The 21,165-nt window shown below is 36.0% G+C and overlaps 1 protein-coding gene across 2 annotated transcripts; it reads left to right on the top strand.

Moving 5' to 3' along the window:
• The first annotated feature begins 790 nt into the window (after positions 1-790).
• On the top strand, positions 791-20,840 carry LOC109078696 (KN motif and ankyrin repeat domain-containing protein 3-like). 2 transcript variants are annotated; one of them, XM_042730322.1, is made up of 11 exons: positions 791-914; positions 10,869-10,950; positions 11,027-12,661; positions 13,715-13,823; positions 14,195-14,419; positions 14,628-14,718; positions 14,834-15,053; positions 15,300-15,442; positions 16,590-16,790; positions 18,585-18,683; positions 19,290-20,840. In XM_042730322.1, the coding sequence occupies exons 2-11, from the start codon at positions 10,914-10,916 to the stop codon at positions 19,350-19,352; spliced, it is 2,823 nt and encodes a 940-aa protein (XP_042586256.1). In that variant the 5' UTR covers positions 791-914; positions 10,869-10,913; the 3' UTR covers positions 19,353-20,840. The 2 variants fall into 2 exon arrangements, with proteins under 2 accessions (XP_042586256.1, XP_042586255.1); XM_042730321.1 differs by having other exon boundaries at positions 808-1,033; positions 19,290-20,839.
• The last annotated feature ends 325 nt before the right edge of the window (positions 20,841-21,165 follow it).

The following is a 21,165-nucleotide window of genomic DNA, read 5'->3' as shown; positions in this document are numbered from 1 at the left end:
ATTTGCTACAGTGTCTCTGTATCCTGCTGTATGCACACCCACATACAGATTGAATTGATTTCTTTCATAAATTGGAGTGACTGCATTAATATATGAGACATCAATGTTTCAGGAGTTTAGGACACAGAATAGGAAACATGTTTATTAGATAACTGTTTTATTCCCTATTTGGGTTTATGTACCTATGCTTTAATTCATTAGGCTAACTGTTTTTATTTTATTTTTATTTTATTTTTTTCAAGTCATTGTTAGATGCCAGTGTTTCCTGTCATAGCTGTGCAAAGATTTGATTTCAAAACCAGTATAGCTACTAAACTATTTCTTGTTACTGTTTTAAATCAGTATTTAACTCAGTATTAAATCAGTATTAAAGTTTGATTTTGTGGTCGCTGTGCTTTAAAATTAAATTATTATAATCTTAATTCAAGGGATAAAGGATTTCGAAAATGATATTAATCAGTGTTGAGCACTACTGTAAAGTTAACCCTGCCTAGTTTACATGTTTGAAAATGAGTAACAGTTGAAAACATTAGAAAAGTAATCAAAAAGTAATGTTACATTAATAAAGTTATTTAAATAGTTACACTACTTATTGCTGTTTAGACAGGGTAACTTCCTTTCCAAAGCAATCTTCCCAACACTGATCATATGTGAGAATTTGCATTAATAAGAATTGGGTTTCTTGGGGACTTCCAGTCTGGGACACTGAATATTTCTGCCTGACTCGGATCTAAATGCAGAGCTCTTCAACTGGAAGATTGCGACGCAGTTACATGGATGCATGGGAAGAAATCAGCACCACCCATTCAGAGCAGTGCCAGCGCCGCCCACGAGCCCGAGCCGCACACTTCAGCAGATCGTTTCAACCGGACCCCGCCACAGACCGTTCACAACCTAGCGACCCGGAATGAACGGTAACCACTGGTCGTCTTACGGCGGAAAATAAATCAGCACATAAGCCTACCCGGATTATTATAACGCAAAAAAAAAAAAAAAAAAAAAAAAAAAAAAATTCGCATTCGTCACCCTAAGGGTAAGACAAAGTTTCATGACTTCCGAAAATAGTTGGGACTATCAGTATAGAGAGCGCTGTTTCTACTCAGAGTGTTCTTGCTTTGATGATAGCTAAAGCTTTAGGTTTAACAACATAGTGTTACAATGATGAAGTTTAACTGTCTCTGCTATAACTTTGTGTTCAAGTGTGTTGTAACGCAGTTATGTCTGTGGCGCGTTTAGGTAACAGTAATAGCTATCATTTGCAAATTTCTGCAGAATAACAAAGCTTTTTTGATACTTGGCATTATATTCAACATATTCAAGATGTATATTTGTGTCTAATCAATACGGTGTGTTGTGCATAGCCTACTGTACATGTACCTATGCTTCACTAATAAGTGTTTGTTTGTTTGTAAGCGCACATCTTTGGTCTTAGGGAGATATAACTATAAAATATCTTATAGAAACTAAAATCAATTCAGTTTTTGTACACAACCTACCTGTAGTGTTCACTGAGTAGCTACATCGAGCTCAGCTATATAACCCAATAAAGTTTTTGTATGCAGATGCATTGAATTTATGGGAAATGTTGATCAAAATAGGCTGAAAAACACCAAACTAGCAAAGAAGCGTTCAACCTGTAGCCCTTTTACATTTCACTTCAATATTTTTATCCTGTTAGAAGCTGAGATCGTTTTTATGTTTATTGAATAAATAAATATAGGCTGAATAAATAAATGGGTTTTAAGTTGCATTTAATTGTTCCCTAAATGTGATAACATGCTTGCAAAAATGATGAAAGTTAAAACTGATACATTGTTGGAAAAGAACAAAAATGTGACTTTTAAAAATGTGACATTTTACCTCCTGTTTTGTACCACCATGCAATGAATAAATAAATAATCAAACAAATGAATGCAATATAAACGAAGGAAGAAAAGCACAAAATATGACATTTCACGACCTTTCCACTAATCAAATCATCCTGATCTACTGATCTCAGCAGAGAAAACTACTATTAACAATACGTTATATTGTTGTTGCCCCAAAACAACTCTGTAGCTTGAAAATTGAACTTGCCTCCGAAATGCTAAAAGAATCACATGCTCCAGGTCTCATGATTCTATTTACGGGTCATTCCCCTGTCTGCGTCGCCCCTCCACCACTCGCCCTTACTCATCTACATAGATAAAGAGGAATACATTTGTGCGAAGAATTAGATTCAGATGACAGAAATGTATATACAACGCCTTGTGACTGACAAAGTTCAGTCTGAAATGGTAGAATATTGATGCAGTGATGAGATCACATTCAGAAAGATATTAATAGTAAAAACTAGATGTAATTCAGCCTTCTTTCATGGTTCCATCCCAGTCCACACTATAGCTGGCCTTTGCAGCTTTGCACTGTAACACCATTAAATGTGATCTAAAACATTCATCTAATATAGTTAAATAGCGGGACATGATTTGACTCGCTTCCGTGACTAAAGCTGTTTGTTCGTCCGTCACTGTGGATAATGTATAAGTTGTTTACAGGCGAATAGAGCCTGCAGTGTTCACGGCAGCATGTCCTGGAGACTTAAATCACATTATTTGTCGGTATGTGGATAATACTGAACGGGCAGACAGAGCTCTGTCTGAAAATGTTAAACCAATTAGCACGTCACAAACAAAGTTAGTGCCTTAATGTCTGTATGTTTAAATCAGCAGAGAAAATATGAATTTGTGAAATCTAGCTTTGATTTGGGTGGATCCAGATTTAAGTTTTAGCTTTAGTTTTATCTGTTCTTGTGACAGAATGTTTATTTTTACGCAGCTGACACTTTTAACCCAAACTGTGGCCTTTTATAGAAAAGAGGAGCGAAAGCAATTTGTCAAGGAGCTAACGATATTTGAGAAGAAGACAGTCTAAGTTCACTCATAGAGTGGAATACAGTGAAAGTCAGTGAAGGCTGATTAGTTTCCACAGGAAGTTATCTGAACAGAAATTATTACATTAACTATTAAAAATTCAACATCAAGGTCTTACTAATAAACAGTCAATATGCTAGTAATATGCATGCTAAGCAAATAATTAATAGTGAGAATTGTTCCATAAAGCAAAGTGTTACCCAAACGTTCTCTCCCGCACCACTTGTCACTAGATATATTATCTATGAAGAGGAAGAAACATACTGTCATGTACTGTTATGGCAGAGCTAGGATCAAGTTGATAATCGAAAATAGACTCTTATGAGACCAACCTTCTGCTTGACGAGGCCAGAGACCCCAGACACACAAACACAGCTGAAGAACAGGTCATTCTGTTCATTATTCACAGAGCTAAGCTTGATCGGTTTGTCATGCTAAATATAAACATAAAAATGTATACAAAGTATCAGAGCAATTGATATGTGTATGGGTTTGCTTAATAAGCACATATTGTAGTCTAATACTGGCCAACCTCATTCTTTTTGGACTCTTAAGAGTGCAGACAAATATCTATCATTCTTCTGAAATCACAAGTCTGCCCTTTTATGAAAATAAATAATAACAGGCTTCTCAACAAGCTGTATGATTTGAGGTATTATTCATGTTTGTAGCACACAGAGTGCTGGTGATTTACACACACTTTCATACTCGGCATGAGCCGTACTAACAGTGATGTTTGCCCAAGAAAGCACCACTAAATAATGAATCTGCCAGTGACCGCGACTGGCCTTGAGGATCTGAAAATGTGATCAGATGTTTTTCACAGGAAGAGTCCATTTTCTGAAGCAGCTTTTAGAAACAATAGGAGGATGTTGCTGTTATTCACTGAACTGTGTCATGGCAGATGGTCTCCATCAGGCTTTTTAAGTGCACTAAGTGGTGTTTTCCATTTATTATATTTTACACCAACAGAACTAAGGAATGCTTTTGACAAATCTAATTCAAATGACTAACACTCATAAAAAAATCATACGAGTGGCTTGAAAAAAAATGTTTTATTATACATGAAGGGGGATTCATTGCTCATTTCACTATTTATATCAATATATGGTAACCTCCTTATTAATAGAAATCTAAAATTTAAATAAACATAAAAATTACATAATGTATTTGGTGACCAAGCCTCTTATTGGAAAAGAAATGAATGGTATTCAAATTTAGCCTATTTTATAAAAAGAAAATGATATTAACCTCATTATGCAATTATGGCAGTTGTCTGTGTAAATAAACACGCTTTGTCCACCTTTGCAGTGTAAAGATGACTTTTGCTAATGTTAATAACATTTTTATTGGCAACAGCTTGAGCCTATAGCATCCTGATTTACTGAATAAATTGAATAAATACAAGTTTTTGACATGAAAGACAGCACAGATACATTTCATTATTAGAATTAATAAGGTAATAAAAAAAGAAAACAAAAAACGTACAACTTACAAACAACGCCACTGGAAAACAACCTCAGAGAGCAAATTTTGCCACTTAATGGAAAAGTATATTTCTGACCCTGCTATGAAGTGCTTTAATGTCAAATGTCATAAATTTAATTTTAAAAAGTGATTAGTTCTTCTAAAGTGTTCATTATAGCAATGACTATGATTTAAAAATGGCTTGTGAGCATTTTCAATTTGTAAAGCTAGTGTGCAGTGACCCCTACACTCTCAGAAAAAAGGTACAAAAGCTGTCACTGGGGTGGAACCTTTACAAAAGGTACACTTTTGTACCGTTTAGGTACTAATATGTACACTTTAGGTACTTATATGAATCATTAAGGTACCAATATGGACTGTTTAGATACAAAGGTGTGCCTTTTAAAAAGGTACCACCCAGTGACAGCTTTTGTACCTTTTTTTTCTAAAAGTGTAGAAGCTAATCTGAACTGGCCATTTTCAACCATCTCCTGACAGTTTTGTTTGCAATTTGTGTCAAACGTTCAGTACAGACTGTGGGTGAGCCGTCTGAGGCTGAGACTACTAAATCAGTTACCCTTTTATCATTTAATCAATATTCTTTGACTTTTTCATAGATGTGAGCTGATATGAGAATACTGTAGAAGGACGTCTCACAAGAAGTCCCACAGAAGTGGGATAATGATTCATTATAAAGTAAAAATTCCTTTGTGGCAAGCTGAGATCCATCCATCTTCAAAGACAGTTCATACTGAGTGAAGTTTATTAGACTTACACATATGCAAGATAAAAGAAACTGATGTTCACTGGATAGCATGTTTTGTTCTTTAAAATGTGATCATACCTTCTGCAGCATCTAGAACTTTAAACATTGTCTTTTGTATCCTTAGTTTTTGGAGCATGCGCTTGGTTTCCTTGTTTATTTTTCCTTGCCTGGTCCTTGAGGAAACAGCATTTGCTGCATGGATCATCTGTCTAGCACTCACTGTCCTGAAAGACAATGGCTGCTGTTCCAGGAGACCCTAGGGCCGTATCAGACCCACTTCCCTTCAGGAAAGAGCTGTGTTGCTGCACTGGCTGTGACACTAGTAAAAACAATGCAACGCACTATAGTTTAAAAGAACAGTTTAACCAAAAATGAAAAATCTGTCATCAGTACTTGCACAATAAAAGTTACTCCAAAGTTACTCCAAAGTTACTCCAAAGATGGCTTCTTTTCTTCTGTTAAGGCATGATATGGTGAATAGATTTAATTTAGGCTTTCATTCAGAAAAACAATGATTGACAGACATACATACAGTAGAGTATATCAAATAAACATACAGTCATGGCCAAAAATATTGGGACCCTTGGTAAATATGATCAAAGAAGGCTGTGAAAATTAATCTGCATTGTTAATCCTTTTGATCTTTCATTTAAAAAAAATCTAACCTTTCACTGGATAGTAAGAATTTAAAATGGGGGGAAATATCATTATGAAATAAATGTTTTTCTCTAATACATTGGCCACAATTAACGGCACCATTTTATTCAATACTTTTTGAAACCTTTATTTGCCAGTTTAACAGGTCTAAATTTTCTCCTATAATGCCTGATGAGGTTAGAGAACACCTAGCAAGAGATCAGAAACCATTCCTTCATCCAGAATCTCTCCAGACCCTTCAGATTCCCAGATCCATGTTGGTGCTTCTTCTCTTCAGTTCACCTCACTCATTTTCTACAGGGGTCAGGTCAGAGGACTGGAATGGCCATAGCAGAAGCTTGGTTTTGTTCTCAGTGACCCATTTTTGTGTTGTTTTTGAGGTTTGTGTTTGTATTATTGTCCAGTTGGAAGATCCAAACATGGCCCATTATAAGATTTCTAACAGAGTCAGTCACTTATTGATTTTGTTATCTGTTGGTATTTGATAGAATCCAGGATGCCATGTATCTAAACAGACCTCCATCAGAAATATAGGCCCACAACATCAAAAATACAGCAGTATATTTCATTGTACCGTTTTATCCATTTTTTATCCCTGTGCTCACCAAACCCATCTTGAGTATTTGCTGCTAAAAAGCTATTTTTTTAGTTTCATCTGACTATAGAAGCCAGTCCCGTTTGAAGTTCCAGTCGTGTCTGATAACTGAATATGCAGGAGTTTGTTTCTGGATGAGTGAGGAGAATTTTTCTTGAAACTCTCCCAAACAACATAAAGTGATGTAAGTGCTGTTTTCTGACCCTGAGACTATTTTCTGCAATTCTCCAGCTGTGGTCCTTGTAGAGTCTTTAGCCACTCAAACTCTCCTCCTCACCTCACATTAGGACGATACAGACACACATCCTCTTCCAGGCAGTTTTGTAATATTTTTTGTTGGTTGAAAATTTTTAATTATTGCCCTGATGGAGGAAATGGGAATGTTCACTGTTCTAGCTCTTTTCTTAAAGCCACTTCACAAATTTGTGAAGCTCAATAATCTTTTGCTGCACATCAGGGGATTTGGGCTTTGTTTTCCCTCCTCTTTATATTTTTGTGAAACAGGAAGCCAGGGCTGGATAATTTCATATTCACAATCACCATGGAGTGCTTAAAATTGTGAATATGAATGGGAATATACTTCAGAGATATTTTACTCATAAGAATTTCTAGGGATGCCAATAATTGTGTCCAACATGATTCTTGAGAACAATCATAACGAGTGTGTTGATCATAAAAAGTCAAATAGATTAGATGATTAGATTCAACTTTATTGTCACCGTGCAGAGTACAAGTACAGAGCCAATGAAATGCAGTTAGCGTCTAACCAGAAGTGCAAATAACAGAGTATATAAAACTAAAATAAATCAAATATTTACTTCAACTAAAGTGATAGTATCCCTTCACAAGACTAGTTGTATGCCTTTATGACCTTTTTGGATTGTAAACGTTTTGGTTCCATGGATCTTCAATGAAGGGACACAGAAACCTCCCCATTTCTTTAAAAATACACTTTAGTTTAGGGACCAATTCTCACTTTTAACTAATTGCTTATTAGCATGCATGTTTGGCTGTTTAATAGCAGGCCTACTTATAAAGTACAGATTAATGTTAATGCCTTATGCATGACCATATTTTAGATTTCTTAATCCACAGTAACCACCACTGAACTGTTGAATTATGTTTGCTAATGACGCTTTTGGGATTCCCCTCGTACCTGCCTGGTGCATTTCAACTGGTCACCAAGATGTGAGAACTAATGGCTTTCATTATCACTGGCCACAAGCCTGGAATGACACCAACTTGGAATATGTACAAGCGCAAAAAGTTTTGAGAGCATAGATTTAGAGCATAGTTGTATAGACTATTTTATTACTAAATTGTCTATATTCAATGTTCTACTGTTAGTGTTATTTGTATGCACAAAGGGTCTGAGAGTAACGCAATTTCGATTCTCTGTATGTATGTACTGTACATGTGGAAGAACTGACAATAAAGCAGACTTGACTTGACTTTATGGGGGTTACTGTATATTTCTGGTAACTGTATAGTTTCATTTTATGGAAAGGAAAAAGCTTGGCATTATGCTAAACATCTAATTTAATGTATAGAAGGATTTCACATGGGCTTTGAACAATATGGATGTATGTAAATGATGACACATTATGTTCAGTTTTGGGGGCAAACTATTCCTTTAAGTCATGTGATTGCACACAAATTCCTGACAGTGCTGTAAGGTGGGCGTCAGAAGAAAGCATTTTTTAATGGGACTGCCCTTTTTTTAAATAAGAAGTGTCCTTGCCCAGCCTGCAGAGTTCACATAACATACAATGCGAATAGAGACCTCCTGCTTCCTCTGCAGGAAAATGGGAGGGAGTGCTATGAGGTCACTTTCAAAACATGACTCCCATTCAGACAACGCCACAGTGGAAGATTTGTTGGAGTTATTTGCCTGCTCTGAGAAGTCACTGTTCCCATGTTCAAAGTGGTGAATGTGATTCACAAAGCTTTTACTTTTATGGACCAGAACTGAATTAAACGAACAGGGTTTGAGCACATTTAACTTGACAAGCTCTGAAATAGATGATATGCAGTAACAGTCAAACATTTAGACTCACTTTACTGAATTTATACTGTTCAGCTTCTAATTTAAATTAGTGTAGTCGACATATAAATTTTGTCTTAATGTATGAAAGTATTCAAAAAACATGGGAACTTCTTTTTTGTTCAGAATGCATCCCAAGATGCGCCTCAGAAGTGGTTTCCATGTCCAGAGCTGGAATCTAGACAAAGGGTGGCGATTTTGGAGAAGCTTAAATATACAAAAGCTTTGATTTGTTTGGCTTTTGTAGTCAAAACATAATCCCCATATTTCCATTTTTGTCATTTTGTAGTTTTGAAAATGTGGAACACCGTAATAATAAAGAATGGGTGGGTGTGTCCAAACTTTCATCTTGTAGTTAGTCAAATGGTGGACATGCTTTTGTCTTTGTGATCCTGGTATGTTTGTAGCATGCTGGTTTAGAGGGGCAGGAGGTAGACAGGAATGTGTTTTTCCCCTCTTGCCTTGTAATTAGGCTTTTACCAGCAGGCAAACACAGTGATACGTCTCAGCTCACAGCTGGAAGGACGGGGAAGTCCTGCAAGCCGCAAATCAAGACAGCACGCTGTGAGTTGACAGGCTAGACTGTAGTCGCAGAGACTAGAAACCTGGTCAGCTGCTTTGCACCACAGTCAGTCTCTCCAATGCAAAACATATTGAAGCATTTGGATTCAGTCTCCACGTGGTACCATTACTTCGCTCAGTCAGTGGAAAAAACAGCTTTGGCCTGTTAAATGTGATCAAACGGTTCGCAGTATGCTTTTAATTAGATGCAGTCTTCGCCAACACTACTTAAACCAGTGTAGTGCTTCTGTTTTTTCCCCATGGCCCAACATTCTTCTCATTATATCCTACATTCGAGCCGTTTGCCACCCTGGTGGAGTCTTTGTGTTGGATTGACATGTCCGAGCTTGGTCACATTAGTGCTGTGTGGAATAGGAAGTGTCTGGTGGAATGTGCCTGGGGTTCTGTGAAAACAGTTATGTGCAACATGCTTCCCCTCCTCTGTGAGGGTGTGTGTGTGTGTGTGTTTTTTTAACTGCATTTCCATGACCTGCTCTGTCCACTGGTATTGAAATTTAGCATCATAAAGGATGTGCAGGATATGTAGTGTTAATAAAATGTAATGTGTGTGTATTTTCTACCGTTGAATGTACCGTAACATCTCCATACAAAACTTATTGTAGAGTTGCCATGACACAGTGATAATATTAGAAGATAAATGGTCTAAAAACACAGTGAAAACCTGGAAAAGTTGTCAAATTTGAATGGTCTGCAAATTTGAGTCACTGAGCAAAGTGAACTCCTTTATGCAAAATATCTTCACTTTCACAAGTTATTTCAATGCATGCCTGTTCATGTGAGGGTAGATGTTTTTTGTGGGACAGTGTGTCTTGAAAGCACTGCAGTGTTTCCGAGGAAGAAAGACACTGTTCATCAGAGAGCTATGTGGAAGTGGAGGATAATTTACCAATAAAGAATAAAGGTTTATTTTGTACCCAAAAGACTTTAAGTGCTGTCATTAAAGAAAACGAGTGACATTTTGAAATTCATGTCATTTTTTCAAATCAGCTTTTCATTTAAATTGTTATAATTTGTACTGTATCATTACCATATTCATATACATACATGGTACTCCAAGGCTTTTAAAATATACTACGGCCTACTTCTGAGCAAACGCAACATTGTCCAAAACATAGTAGGTAACACTTAAAAAAAAATTATAAACTTGCAATACCATGGTTTTAATTGTAAACCAAAATATTACACAGCTGGAGCAGAAGTGAAATTCTAGAACAGTAGAGAAACAGAGAAAATCAGGTGTGATTTAAATAAATTTTTTTGTTTATAAAAATGTCTGTGAACATTGAAACAACACAGAGAATGGTTCGCTAACAGTCAAACCATTATACTACAAATCAAAGAGATCATAGAGTACAAAAAGCCATGCAACCTACTTATTATGAGGGTTACAGCTATATTTCTTTTTTGTCAGCCAGAATAGTCAAAGCTGTTTTCAAATTACCTATTAAGTTTGCTGGATAGCTAACCACAATTCCCAGGTGATTATAAAAACCTCAAGACTGTGCAGTCTAAAAACAACAGTTTCTGTGATGTGAGACCAGAGCATGTTTCAACTAGAAACTGTGTAATCTTGGTTGCTAACATTGCAGTGTCCAAATAAACATACATTGCAACATGCAGCAACACCATTACCTATCAATCCATGTCAATTATAACAGTTCAGGAACTACCATGGGCCACTGAACAAAAGAACAACCCTTAAAACCTTCACAGTGACCACATACCTGTTGTGGAATGGTCCAGAGATGCTTTTAGGTTCAGTTTGTTGCGGGTCACCAGCAGCTCCCATACAATGTTTTCATTTGTTTAATGACTCTATGGCACTGAGATGTTGTCTTTTGCTTGTAGGTGTGCTGATTTGTCTTCTGGAGGGGCAGCACAAGGCTCCATAAAATGACCCAATCTGTGCATATAACCTCCAAACTGCCAAGTAAGTAGTTGTTTTTCCACTCTTGGGTAGATAGCACTGTTTCAAGATGAACACATCTGCTATGTTTGCATTGCAGATCTGAGTGCCCCTTTTCATGGCTCTACCGAGGAAGAAACAGAACAAGGTGGCTCCTATTCAGTACAGACGCCCTACGGATTCCAGCTGGACCTTGATTTTCTCAAGTATGTTGAGGAAATAGAGAGTGGACACAACATTCGTAGGGCTAATGTGAACCCTCGGAGGGGATCCCGTGGTGACCGTGGGTATCAGAGGAATTTAAGTGTTGGTGGTCGGGCCAGTGGCTGGACCTCCACTGAGTCCCTTTCCTCAACAACCAGTGAGAATGGCCAAAGTAACCCACCTTTTCTCCAGAGCCCTATCACACCACCTAGTAAATCACAACCACTTTCCCCATTACCAGTCATCAATCCCAGTCCACCTACTTGCTCCAAAGTGCCACCACCACCTCCACCACGTAACCCTAGGGTTGAGAGAACGCTCCTTGAAACTAGTCTTCGGCTCCAACAGGAGCAAAATAAGTTTTCCAACGGATTAGGCTCTAATTTGTCAAACCTTTCAAAAGGGAGTTCCAAAGCTGTTGGATCTAATAGGGACTTCTCTCCAGCTTCTTCCCAGCTTGCTTCAGATGGCCACTTGCTACAGATATCACCTGTTGTTCAGAACCCCCTTTCTGGGGTCTGGACCAAAGCAAGTCCTCAGACGTCTGGAAGGAGCACGCCAGCCTCCAACTCAGGAACACTGCCTCCTGTGCAGCTTCATACAGTGCGAGAACAGATGGCCACCGCCCTTAGGCAGCTAAGAGAGATGGAGGAGAGAGTGAAAGGACTACCAGTTCTAGAAAGAGAAGTTGCCATGCTCCGTGCCGAAAAAGAAAGGTTGGCTAATGAACTTCAAAAGAAAACAGAGGAACTTGATGCAACGCTCAAACTGCAGGTCTCCACTAAGGCAGCAGTAGGAGCCTCCCAACCAGGATCCCTACCATCGCTGTCACTTTGGAATAAAAAGCCAGATTGCAAAAGTGATGAAAAAGACAAAAAGGAAATAAAGAAACTAGCCATTACTCCTGTAGAAAAAAGATCCATAGCAGTAGGCAGTGACAATCCCATTGAGACTGTGGTTGTCTACAATCGCCAAGCGGTCAAGGATGCTGCTGTTGATGCTACTATTGATGTTTGTCACGCAGCTATTGAGACTGAGACTAGTGTTATGCATGATCAGGGAATTCAGACTGGAGTGGCTACAGAAGATGCGGCAGTCTGGGTAATAGAATCATTTCTAGGGCTACAAAGTGAGACAGAACGAGAAATTGACACCCTGCAGCACACTGTCAAATTTCAACAGGAGTCAATCAAGGTTCTCGAGACACGATTAACTCAAGCCAACCAAGATCTTGAAACTCTGAAGGCTCAAGAAATTGAAAGGGCATCCAAGATTATGCTGGACAAAGAGACAATAGCAAAACCACAGACAGCAAATGCCCAAATGGAAACATGTCCTGAAGTTTGTTCAGTTGGAGTGTTGTTTCCAGATACGACTGACCTGGAGTACGTTTCAAAATATGACCAAAGCATTCAAACAGATCCTGTGGAAACTTCAAAGAAAAAAATGGTGGAGCTAGTAAGCGTTGGTATCCAGTGGGAATGTCTTAGTGATACACAAGACGCTGAAGAACAGACAATGTCTGCAGAGGGTGAGCATTGTTATTTTCATAAAGCATGTTCCTGGTCATACTTTGCACAATTATTTGAAGAAAAAAAATAATTTAATTAAAATTAATTTAATTAATCTTTAATTAAAATGTTAATCTGCCATGGTAGTGCTACTGTTGTAGGTAATACAGCCTTTCTAACATTTTGCCAGTACTTAAATGCTGTTCTGTCATGACAACTCTCGGAGAGTTTAGCATGGTTATATACATGGCAATGTTAATGCATTTGGTCTTGCTGGAATAGATCAATACATCCACATCCATGCTGTGGTGAGCATGTAAGAAACACTGCTGCTGCACATATAACATATAAGAAATAACCCCATGTTTAACATACATTAAATCACCCCATAGCAGGTCTATACAGGTGGAGCTGGGGAGGTGGAGGGTTTCTGAAGTGTGCTGCAACTGTTACAGCAAACACTAGCCAAGTATTTGAATGTTGAGCTTTTCAAAAGAACCAATCAGTTGCCCCATGCTAATGATGATGTAATTATATCAGATTGAGTTGGAACCTATTGGCCTGCGCCATCTAGAGTTTCATGACAGAACCTTGCATTTATGCAGTAATATAAAGCTGGTTAGCATTCATGTAACACAGACTACGGCATGAATCAGGCAATTCAGAATTTATAAGCCTAAAGGCCCGTTAAAGATAACGATAAAGATATAGTTCTAAAAATCGTTCTCAATATTAAAGAACAGCAGAGTCCACACCACAACTATAACGATAAAGGCACAGAGAAACGATATCGTTGGAATCACTTTCAGAACGATTTTTTTCCAGCTGATGAATAATACAAACATTGACTCCCAATCAGAATCCATTTTGCTATAAAGAGCGCGATAATTTAAAGCGGCAGACGCACATGTGCTTAGAATTAAACAGATGATATCATTCGCAGGTGTGAACAGGGCTTAAGTCCATGTATATATTTGTTACATGTTGACATTAAATCAATCTGTATAAGAGAACCACATATTTTTAAGGTTATCCATAGGAAAATCTCTTTAAAAATTATTTCTTTGCAAAAGCTGCAGGCCCTCTGAAATCTATCATGAAGAGGAAGGATGGGAGTGGTGCTGGCGCAGCTTCCAGCGGTGGCAAAAAGAGCCTGAAGTTTGTTGGAATTCTAAATGGAGGGTGAGTTGCTAGAGCAGATTTTTTTTTTTTTAAGAAAAAAGGACATATTGGCACAACACGAAATACCATTGCTGTAGTAACAGACTGTCACAGCCTGCATCCCATGGCTTATTGCTTTTATAAAGTGGTAACAACAGTAATATGCTAAAACAAGTCAATTTGAGTCACAAATTAAAAAATATTATCGTTAATGACAACAATAATGATTATCCTGCCATGTAACAACTGTATATAATATAACTGTCTTCAACCATGGCTCTTTCAATCTGTTTTTAGAACTGTAACTCTCCATTTGGTAATTATTTCTTATATAAATCTTTCAACTTGAGGTCAGACTGCCAGTTAAACTGAATTTCTCCTCCTAAATTCAGTTATGAGTCGACCTCTAGTGAAGAGGATGAGGAAGAGGATGAAGAGAGTTCCTCGGATGGAAGTGAGGCTGGTGCGTGTTCAGACAGCAGTGTGGAAGAAGGGGCAGCTCTAGAGGATACATCTGATGAAGAGATGAATATAAATGTGGAAGAATCTGACAGTGATGAAAACGTGCCAGCTGGGACCGAAGATTCAAAGGACCAGGAAGAGGAAGTGAAGGAAAAGTAAGTGCATGCAGATTTTGGTGATGACTAAAATTTCACATAACAGAAAACAGTCTGTGGCTTAGCTTTGAGGTCATCTATATGGTAACGTACATCTAAAAATGCACTTTTAGCACGTCTTTCTCCTGCGGACCAAAAATGACTTGAAAATCAAGATTCATGGATATGATGTAATGAATGCAAACAATAAATGGAGATTATCTTACAGGTTTGAACTAAGTGCCAAAATGCGTGAGGCTTGTCTAATTTTGAAGAACCACCTTAATGACGGAGCGAAATCAGTGAAGAGTAAAGAAGTGGTGAGAACAAATCACACAAATTACATTTTATTTATATAGTAGGAAATTAATCATTTTGAATTACATTCCAGCCAAACTTAACCATTATGTCGTTCTGTTAACATGTCTAACGCAGTTGTCCAGCACTCATAGCGTTCAGCTGGAGTGGTTCAGAGTGTCCAGTGCAAAGATGGCCCAGCCGTCACGTGTGTCAAATTACCTGATGGCTTTCTCAGAGGTCTCCCCCGTCCTGCTGGAGCACGTAGTCAACATGACGGATGGCAACGGCAACACTGCCTTACACTACAGCGTCTCCCATTCCAACTTCACCGTGGTGGACCTACTGCTTGACACAGGTAAAGCAAAGTAATATTTTGTTGTTGCATTTAGAATGCAGCTTTTTATATAGTGCCTACTATGGTTGTCACATGACCTAACTATTTTGCATGTTTACATGAGTGCTGATATTCACTTGTTGCTTTTGAAAAGGAAGTTCAAGCTCTAAATAAAGGGCAAATGTATATGCTAATGAGCTGTTCTGAGTTGTCCAACAGTTCGGGACATTGTTACAAAACCTCAGTTGTGGATGTGTTCATGCGCAGGCATGTGCAACGTTGATCAGCAGAATAAAGCCGGATATACAGCCGTGATGCTGGCAGCGCTTTCAGCAGTGAAGGAGGAGGACGACATGGCAGTGGTCCAGAAACTCTTCCGTCTGGGCAACGCCAATGCCAAGGCCAGCCAAGTAAGTCACCCAGTTAATTAGTTATTCATCTGCGATTATATCCTCTGCTAATTTGAATATGACATTTCAGCTTACACTTTTAAAGGTTGTTTATTGGCATCTATTGTTCCATGAAGAACCTTTAACATCCACGGAATACTTCCATTGCACAAAAGGTTCTTTATAGTGGATAAAGGGCTCTTGTTAAAAAGAAAAGGGGTTCTTTCAAGAACTGTTCACTAAAAGGTTCTTTGGGAAATCTAAAATTGTTCCTCTGAAAATTCTCTTTTGGAAGCTGACTTGGTGTGCAATTTTTTATTTTTATTTGCTAAAAGAATTGAAAAGTTTACAGAATTATTTATAGAATACATACACTACTGATCAAAAGACTGGGAAAATAAGATTAAAAAAAAAAAAATTATTAAACAAAGGCGCATTGTATTGATTAAAAGTGACAGTAAAGACATTTATAATGTTACCAAAGATTTCAGTTTCAAATGAATGCTCTTTTCCTGAGATTTCAGTTTAGCAAAGAATCCTGAAAAAATATATCACAGTTTACACAAAAATAAAAGCAACACTGTTTTCAACATTGATAGTAATGACAAATGTTTCTTGAGCACCAAATCAGCATATAAGAATGATTTCTGAAGGATCATGTGAAGACTAGAGTAATGATGCTGAAAATTCAGCTTTGATCACAGAAATAAATGTAATTTTACAATAAAATTAAATATAAAACTATTATTTTAAATTGTAATATTTTACAATACTACAGATTTTACTGTATCTTTGCGCATAAGAAACGTTTTTCAAAAACATTTAAAGATCTTACCAATTTTAAGTTTTGGAACGGTAATGTTATAGTCACACCAAAAAAATTCATTAGTAAAAAAAAAAAAAAAAAAAAAATGTGGCATTGATTTTAAAGAAATTTAAGCAAGGCAAACCTTGAATAAAATGGCTTAGAAAACTTGTTTTGATATTTTGTATCTAATGCAATGAAATTCAGACACTGCACTAATTATTTCTATGAGGCCTGAGTGTCTAAAATCTTGGATAAAAACAGATAATTGCATTATAAGAGTGTAAGTGAATGAAAGTGTTGATTGCTGTACAGCATGGATGCTCCAGCTGAGCGTGTGTGTTTTGGTGTGTCTGTGGTTAGGCGGGACAGACGGCTCTGATGCTGGCCGTGAGTCACGGGCGTCAGGAGATGGTGCGAGCGCTGCTGGACTGCGGTGCTGATGTGAACATCCAGGATGATGAAGGCTCCACTGCTCTGATGTGTGCGAGTGAACACGGTCGGGCTGAGATTGTGTCCTTACTGCTGGAGCAGCCGGCGTGTGACATTTCAGTCGTGGACAATGTGAGTTCATCACAACCACAACCACCCTCATACAACCATGATGAAAATGTACATGGCACTATATATATATATATATATATATATATATATATATATATATATATATATGATTATAAATATAGACATGTAAATATATGTAAATATTTCCAAAATATATACTGTATGCGTGTGTGTGTATATATATATATATATATATATATATATATATATATATATATATATATATATATATATATATATATATATATATGTATATACACACACACAGTACAGGTCAAAAGTTTGGAAACATTACTATTTTTAAATGTTTTTGAAAGAAGTTTCTTCTGCTCATCAAGCCTGCATTTATTTGATCAAAAATACAGAAAAAAATGTAATATTGTGATATATTATTACAATTAAAAATAATTGTTTTTAAATTTATTATACTTTAAATTATCATTTATTTCTGTGATGCAAAGCTGAATTTTTAGGATCATTATCACATGATCCTTTAGAAATCATTCTAATATGATGATTCATTATCAAAGTTGGAAACAGTTTCTGCTGCTTAATATTTTTTCAGAACATGTGATACTTTTTTAGGATACTTTGATGAATAAAAAGTAAAAAAAAAAAAAAAAGCTATGTTTTTAAAATATAGATATTTTGTAATAACAATATACACTACTGGTCAGTAATTTGGGGTCAGTAATTTTTTTTTATTTCTTTTTTTAAATAAAATCAATACTTTTATTCAGCAAGGATGTGTTAAATTGATAAAAAGTGATAGTAAAGAAAATATATTATTAGAATATATATTATAAGATTTTTATTTTTATTTTGAATAAATGCAGTTCTTTTTAACCTTTTATTCATCAAATATATTAGACAGCAGAACTGTTTCCAACACTCATAATAAATCAGAATATTAGAATGATTTCTAAATGATCATGTGATAGACTGGATGTTACATGTGACACTGAAGGCTGGAGTAATGATGCTGAAAATTCAGCTTTGCATCACAGGAAGAAATTATTTTTTTTAAAGTATTTTCTTATAGAAAACTATTATTTTGTAGTTGTAATAATATTTCACAATATTACTGTTTTTTCTGTATTTTTGATCAAATAAATGCAGGCTTGATGAGCAGAAGAGACTTCTTTCAAAAACATTAAAAATAGTAATGTTTCCAAACTTTTGACCTGTACTGTATATATATATATATATATATATATATATATTAGTGCTGTCAAATGATTAATCACAATTAATCACATCCAAAATTAAAGTTTTTATTTGCATAATATATGCATGTGTGCTGTGTTTATTTATGAGGTATATATATATATATATATATATATATATATATATATATATATATATATATATATATATATATATATATATATATATATATATATACACACACACACACGCATACAGTATATATTTTGGAAATATTTACATATATTTACATGTCTATATTTATAATCATATAATTTATATTATAAATAAATATATTTAATATATAAACAGGTGGAAGCAGATGTATGGCGTATTTTAACATCTTGAATGTGTTCAAATGCAGTCATTTCCTGTTGCCTGTATAGGTGGGGTCCAGAGTAATAGTGCATGCTTGAAATCCAGTGCAGTCACTTGTTCCATTGTAGCAGGAAGTTGTACTCTGTTTTACAGATAATGATGTAAACAGGTCACACCCTAAATGTTGCTGGTCTTGGCATCCAGTGTTAAAGCATCCAGTCCAACAATGCATTATGGGTAAATCCATGCTCTTTGACTTCTTTCCTCCAGGATGGCAGTAATGCTCTCTCCATTGCTCTGGAGGCGTCTCACAATGATATTGCTGTTCTGCTGTACGCTCACATGAACTACTCGAAAACACAGGCAGACGTAAGAGTCCTCTCACATGCATCCCATTTCTAACTCGTTCAAGCAGAACACACACATGGATTTCCGCAATTCAATTACACTTTACAAGACTTGTTTAAGTGATGAATGTGAAATAGGATATTTATGCAGAAAAATGCAGGGAGAGACAGCAGTTTGGAATTGATTTGGGTCATGCAAGCGGGTGTTAACAGAATGGAGCCAAATCTGAATAGAAATGATGCATTACTACAGTGGTCTCTGCAGAGTTTAGCTCCAGCCAGCTCCAAATCACACCTGTTTGGACGTTTCTCGTGATCCTGAAGACCTTGATTAGCTGGATCAGCTGTGTTTGATTAGGGTTGGAGATTTGGCCCTCCAGGAATTGAGTTTGAGACCAATGCCTTAGTCTGGCTACCGTTTAATTTTGACCAATAACCCATGCAGCCTAATTCACATCAGAATAAAAATAAGTCATTTCAGAGACAGAGCATGTTGTTTGACAATTACTATGTTTTCATGCACTGATTAACCGTTCACAATTAATTATTTAAATTGCATCATTCTGGAGAAAAAATTGCGTTATATAATAATGTGGTAACATAACTTTTGTGTTTGTTCTTTGTTCAGGTATCTTCTAAAGCAATCTCCCGAAGCCCGTCGTCTCCTAGAAAAACATGGCCCTCAGAGTGACACATGGACACATTAAGAACAAAATGAAAATAAAAACATGACTAACTAGCTTTACTGGAAGATTATAACAATTTCTGTCTTATAAGTTTATATATATATATATATATATTTATACTGTATTCATTTTTATGCACATATTTAATGCACTATAATGCAACATAAACACATTAATGTAGGCAAGACCAATCATTTTACTTATTTTTAATCTTCAACAGGTGTGTCTACTATAGTAAGTTTCTTACTGCCATGATGTCTGTGTTTAAAATAGGGAAATAAGGTATTTGGGATAATTGCAGCTTAGCTGTAATGTTATTGTGATTACATGGTTCACAACATTTGTTTTGATTAGCGGTCAGAAAAACTCAATTTGCAAATCATACATGAGCATGAAATATTGCAGCAGATAAGGGTGAATCATTCATATTCGCTTGAGAAACTCAATAATTATTAAACACACATCATGGCTTCATTACACAGGCAACCTGCGACTGCTATAATTATGTGCTGTTTGGAGAAGTCCAGCAACAAACATGAACTCCACCCTTGTTTTCTTCTACAGTGAATTTTTATACTCTGATCTAATTGGATAAAACTCAGCCGTTAAATATACAGTCTATAATGTCTGGGGCTGATGGTGACCCATTTTTTTTTTTTTTTATCTAGTTTTTGAACTGAAAGGACATTGCCTAACTTTGGAAAAGAGAAACATTTGATCTTGACCGATCACAGAAAGGTTTTAGAACTGAGCTTAAGAACTATAACTGAATGAAATCAGGCAGAAATGACCCCAAAACACAAATCGAAATCTGGACAAATCAAAACAAATGGCATTTGCAAGAAAAAATAGCACTTTTCAGTTGTTAAGCTTGAAATCCTGACGCTTTGTGGCTGTGAAATGTTAAAATGTTCATGTTTAGTTAATGTGATGATCTACACCTGTTGGTACCCTTGGAAGGACACTTGCATAAAAGCAGATCTATTTGATTGATTTCCCATAATTATTTGCACTTTACACAAATTAAGAAGCCATGCGTTAAATACCTGTAAAAGTCTTTAACTTAACTAGAATATTTACTGTAGATTTCAAACACAAGACAATCTTTAACTTTATTCAAAGATGCTGCAGTAGCTCTTCAAACAGGAGTATTTCAGTTGTTCTTTAGTTGCTCTTTTAAACGTTTTGATGCTTCAATTGGATTATTTTTTACCAGGCCTCAAGTATGGATTTGTATGTGTTGGTCTGTCAGTATTTTGTTTATTGTGTATTTTACTTGGTTTCTATGCTTTGTTTAAATGATTGTATCATGCTGTGCAGCTTATGCTATTTCATTTAGCATTTTTTTTTTTACAATTAAAGGAAACTCATTAAGAAAATGCACCTACCCTACAAAAGTGAATTTTGGTTATGTAAATACATCAATGTGACCAATATATCAATGGTCGGACCAAATTAAAATGTCTTACAATGATATATGGCTGAAATAAAAGGACACTTAAGTGTGCTTGAGAGTACACTTTCACGCTGAAGTACACTTTTAAAAAGTGCACTTTGCAAAGTTTTTTGTGCTTTTAAAAGAAGTACACTTATTTTGATATGTTGACTAAAGCATATGTAAAGTACCTGATTATAATTTTAACTGTAGTGTTATTCAATACTGCATTTAAATGTAATATATTTTAAATTATTTGCAACAACAATAATGATACTGTAAATTCCAACATCATTATGATTGTGTAATTACAAATAGATGACACAGAAGTTTCAATAGAAATATATATATATATATATATATATATATATATATATAGATAT

Source organism: Cyprinus carpio, chromosome B8 (assembly GCF_018340385.1).
Source record: "Cyprinus carpio isolate SPL01 chromosome B8, ASM1834038v1, whole genome shotgun sequence".
NCBI lineage: Eukaryota > Metazoa > Chordata > Actinopteri > Cypriniformes > Cyprinidae > Cyprinus > Cyprinus carpio.
This window is presented reverse-complemented; position numbering and strand designations above follow the sequence as displayed.

Excerpts from the sequence above, each read along its gene's own strand:
- LOC109078696 (XM_042730322.1), top strand. The coding sequence starts at position 10,914 with ATGACCCAATCTGTGCATATAACCTCCAAACTGCCAA. Across the intron at positions 12,662-13,714 it reads ACAGACAATGTCTGCAGAGG|CTGCAGGCCCTCTGAAATCT; the intron begins GTGAGCATTGTT and ends TCTTTGCAAAAG. Across the intron at positions 14,719-14,833 it reads CAGTGAAGAGTAAAGAAGTG|TTGTCCAGCACTCATAGCGT; the intron begins GTGAGAACAAAT and ends TGTCTAACGCAG.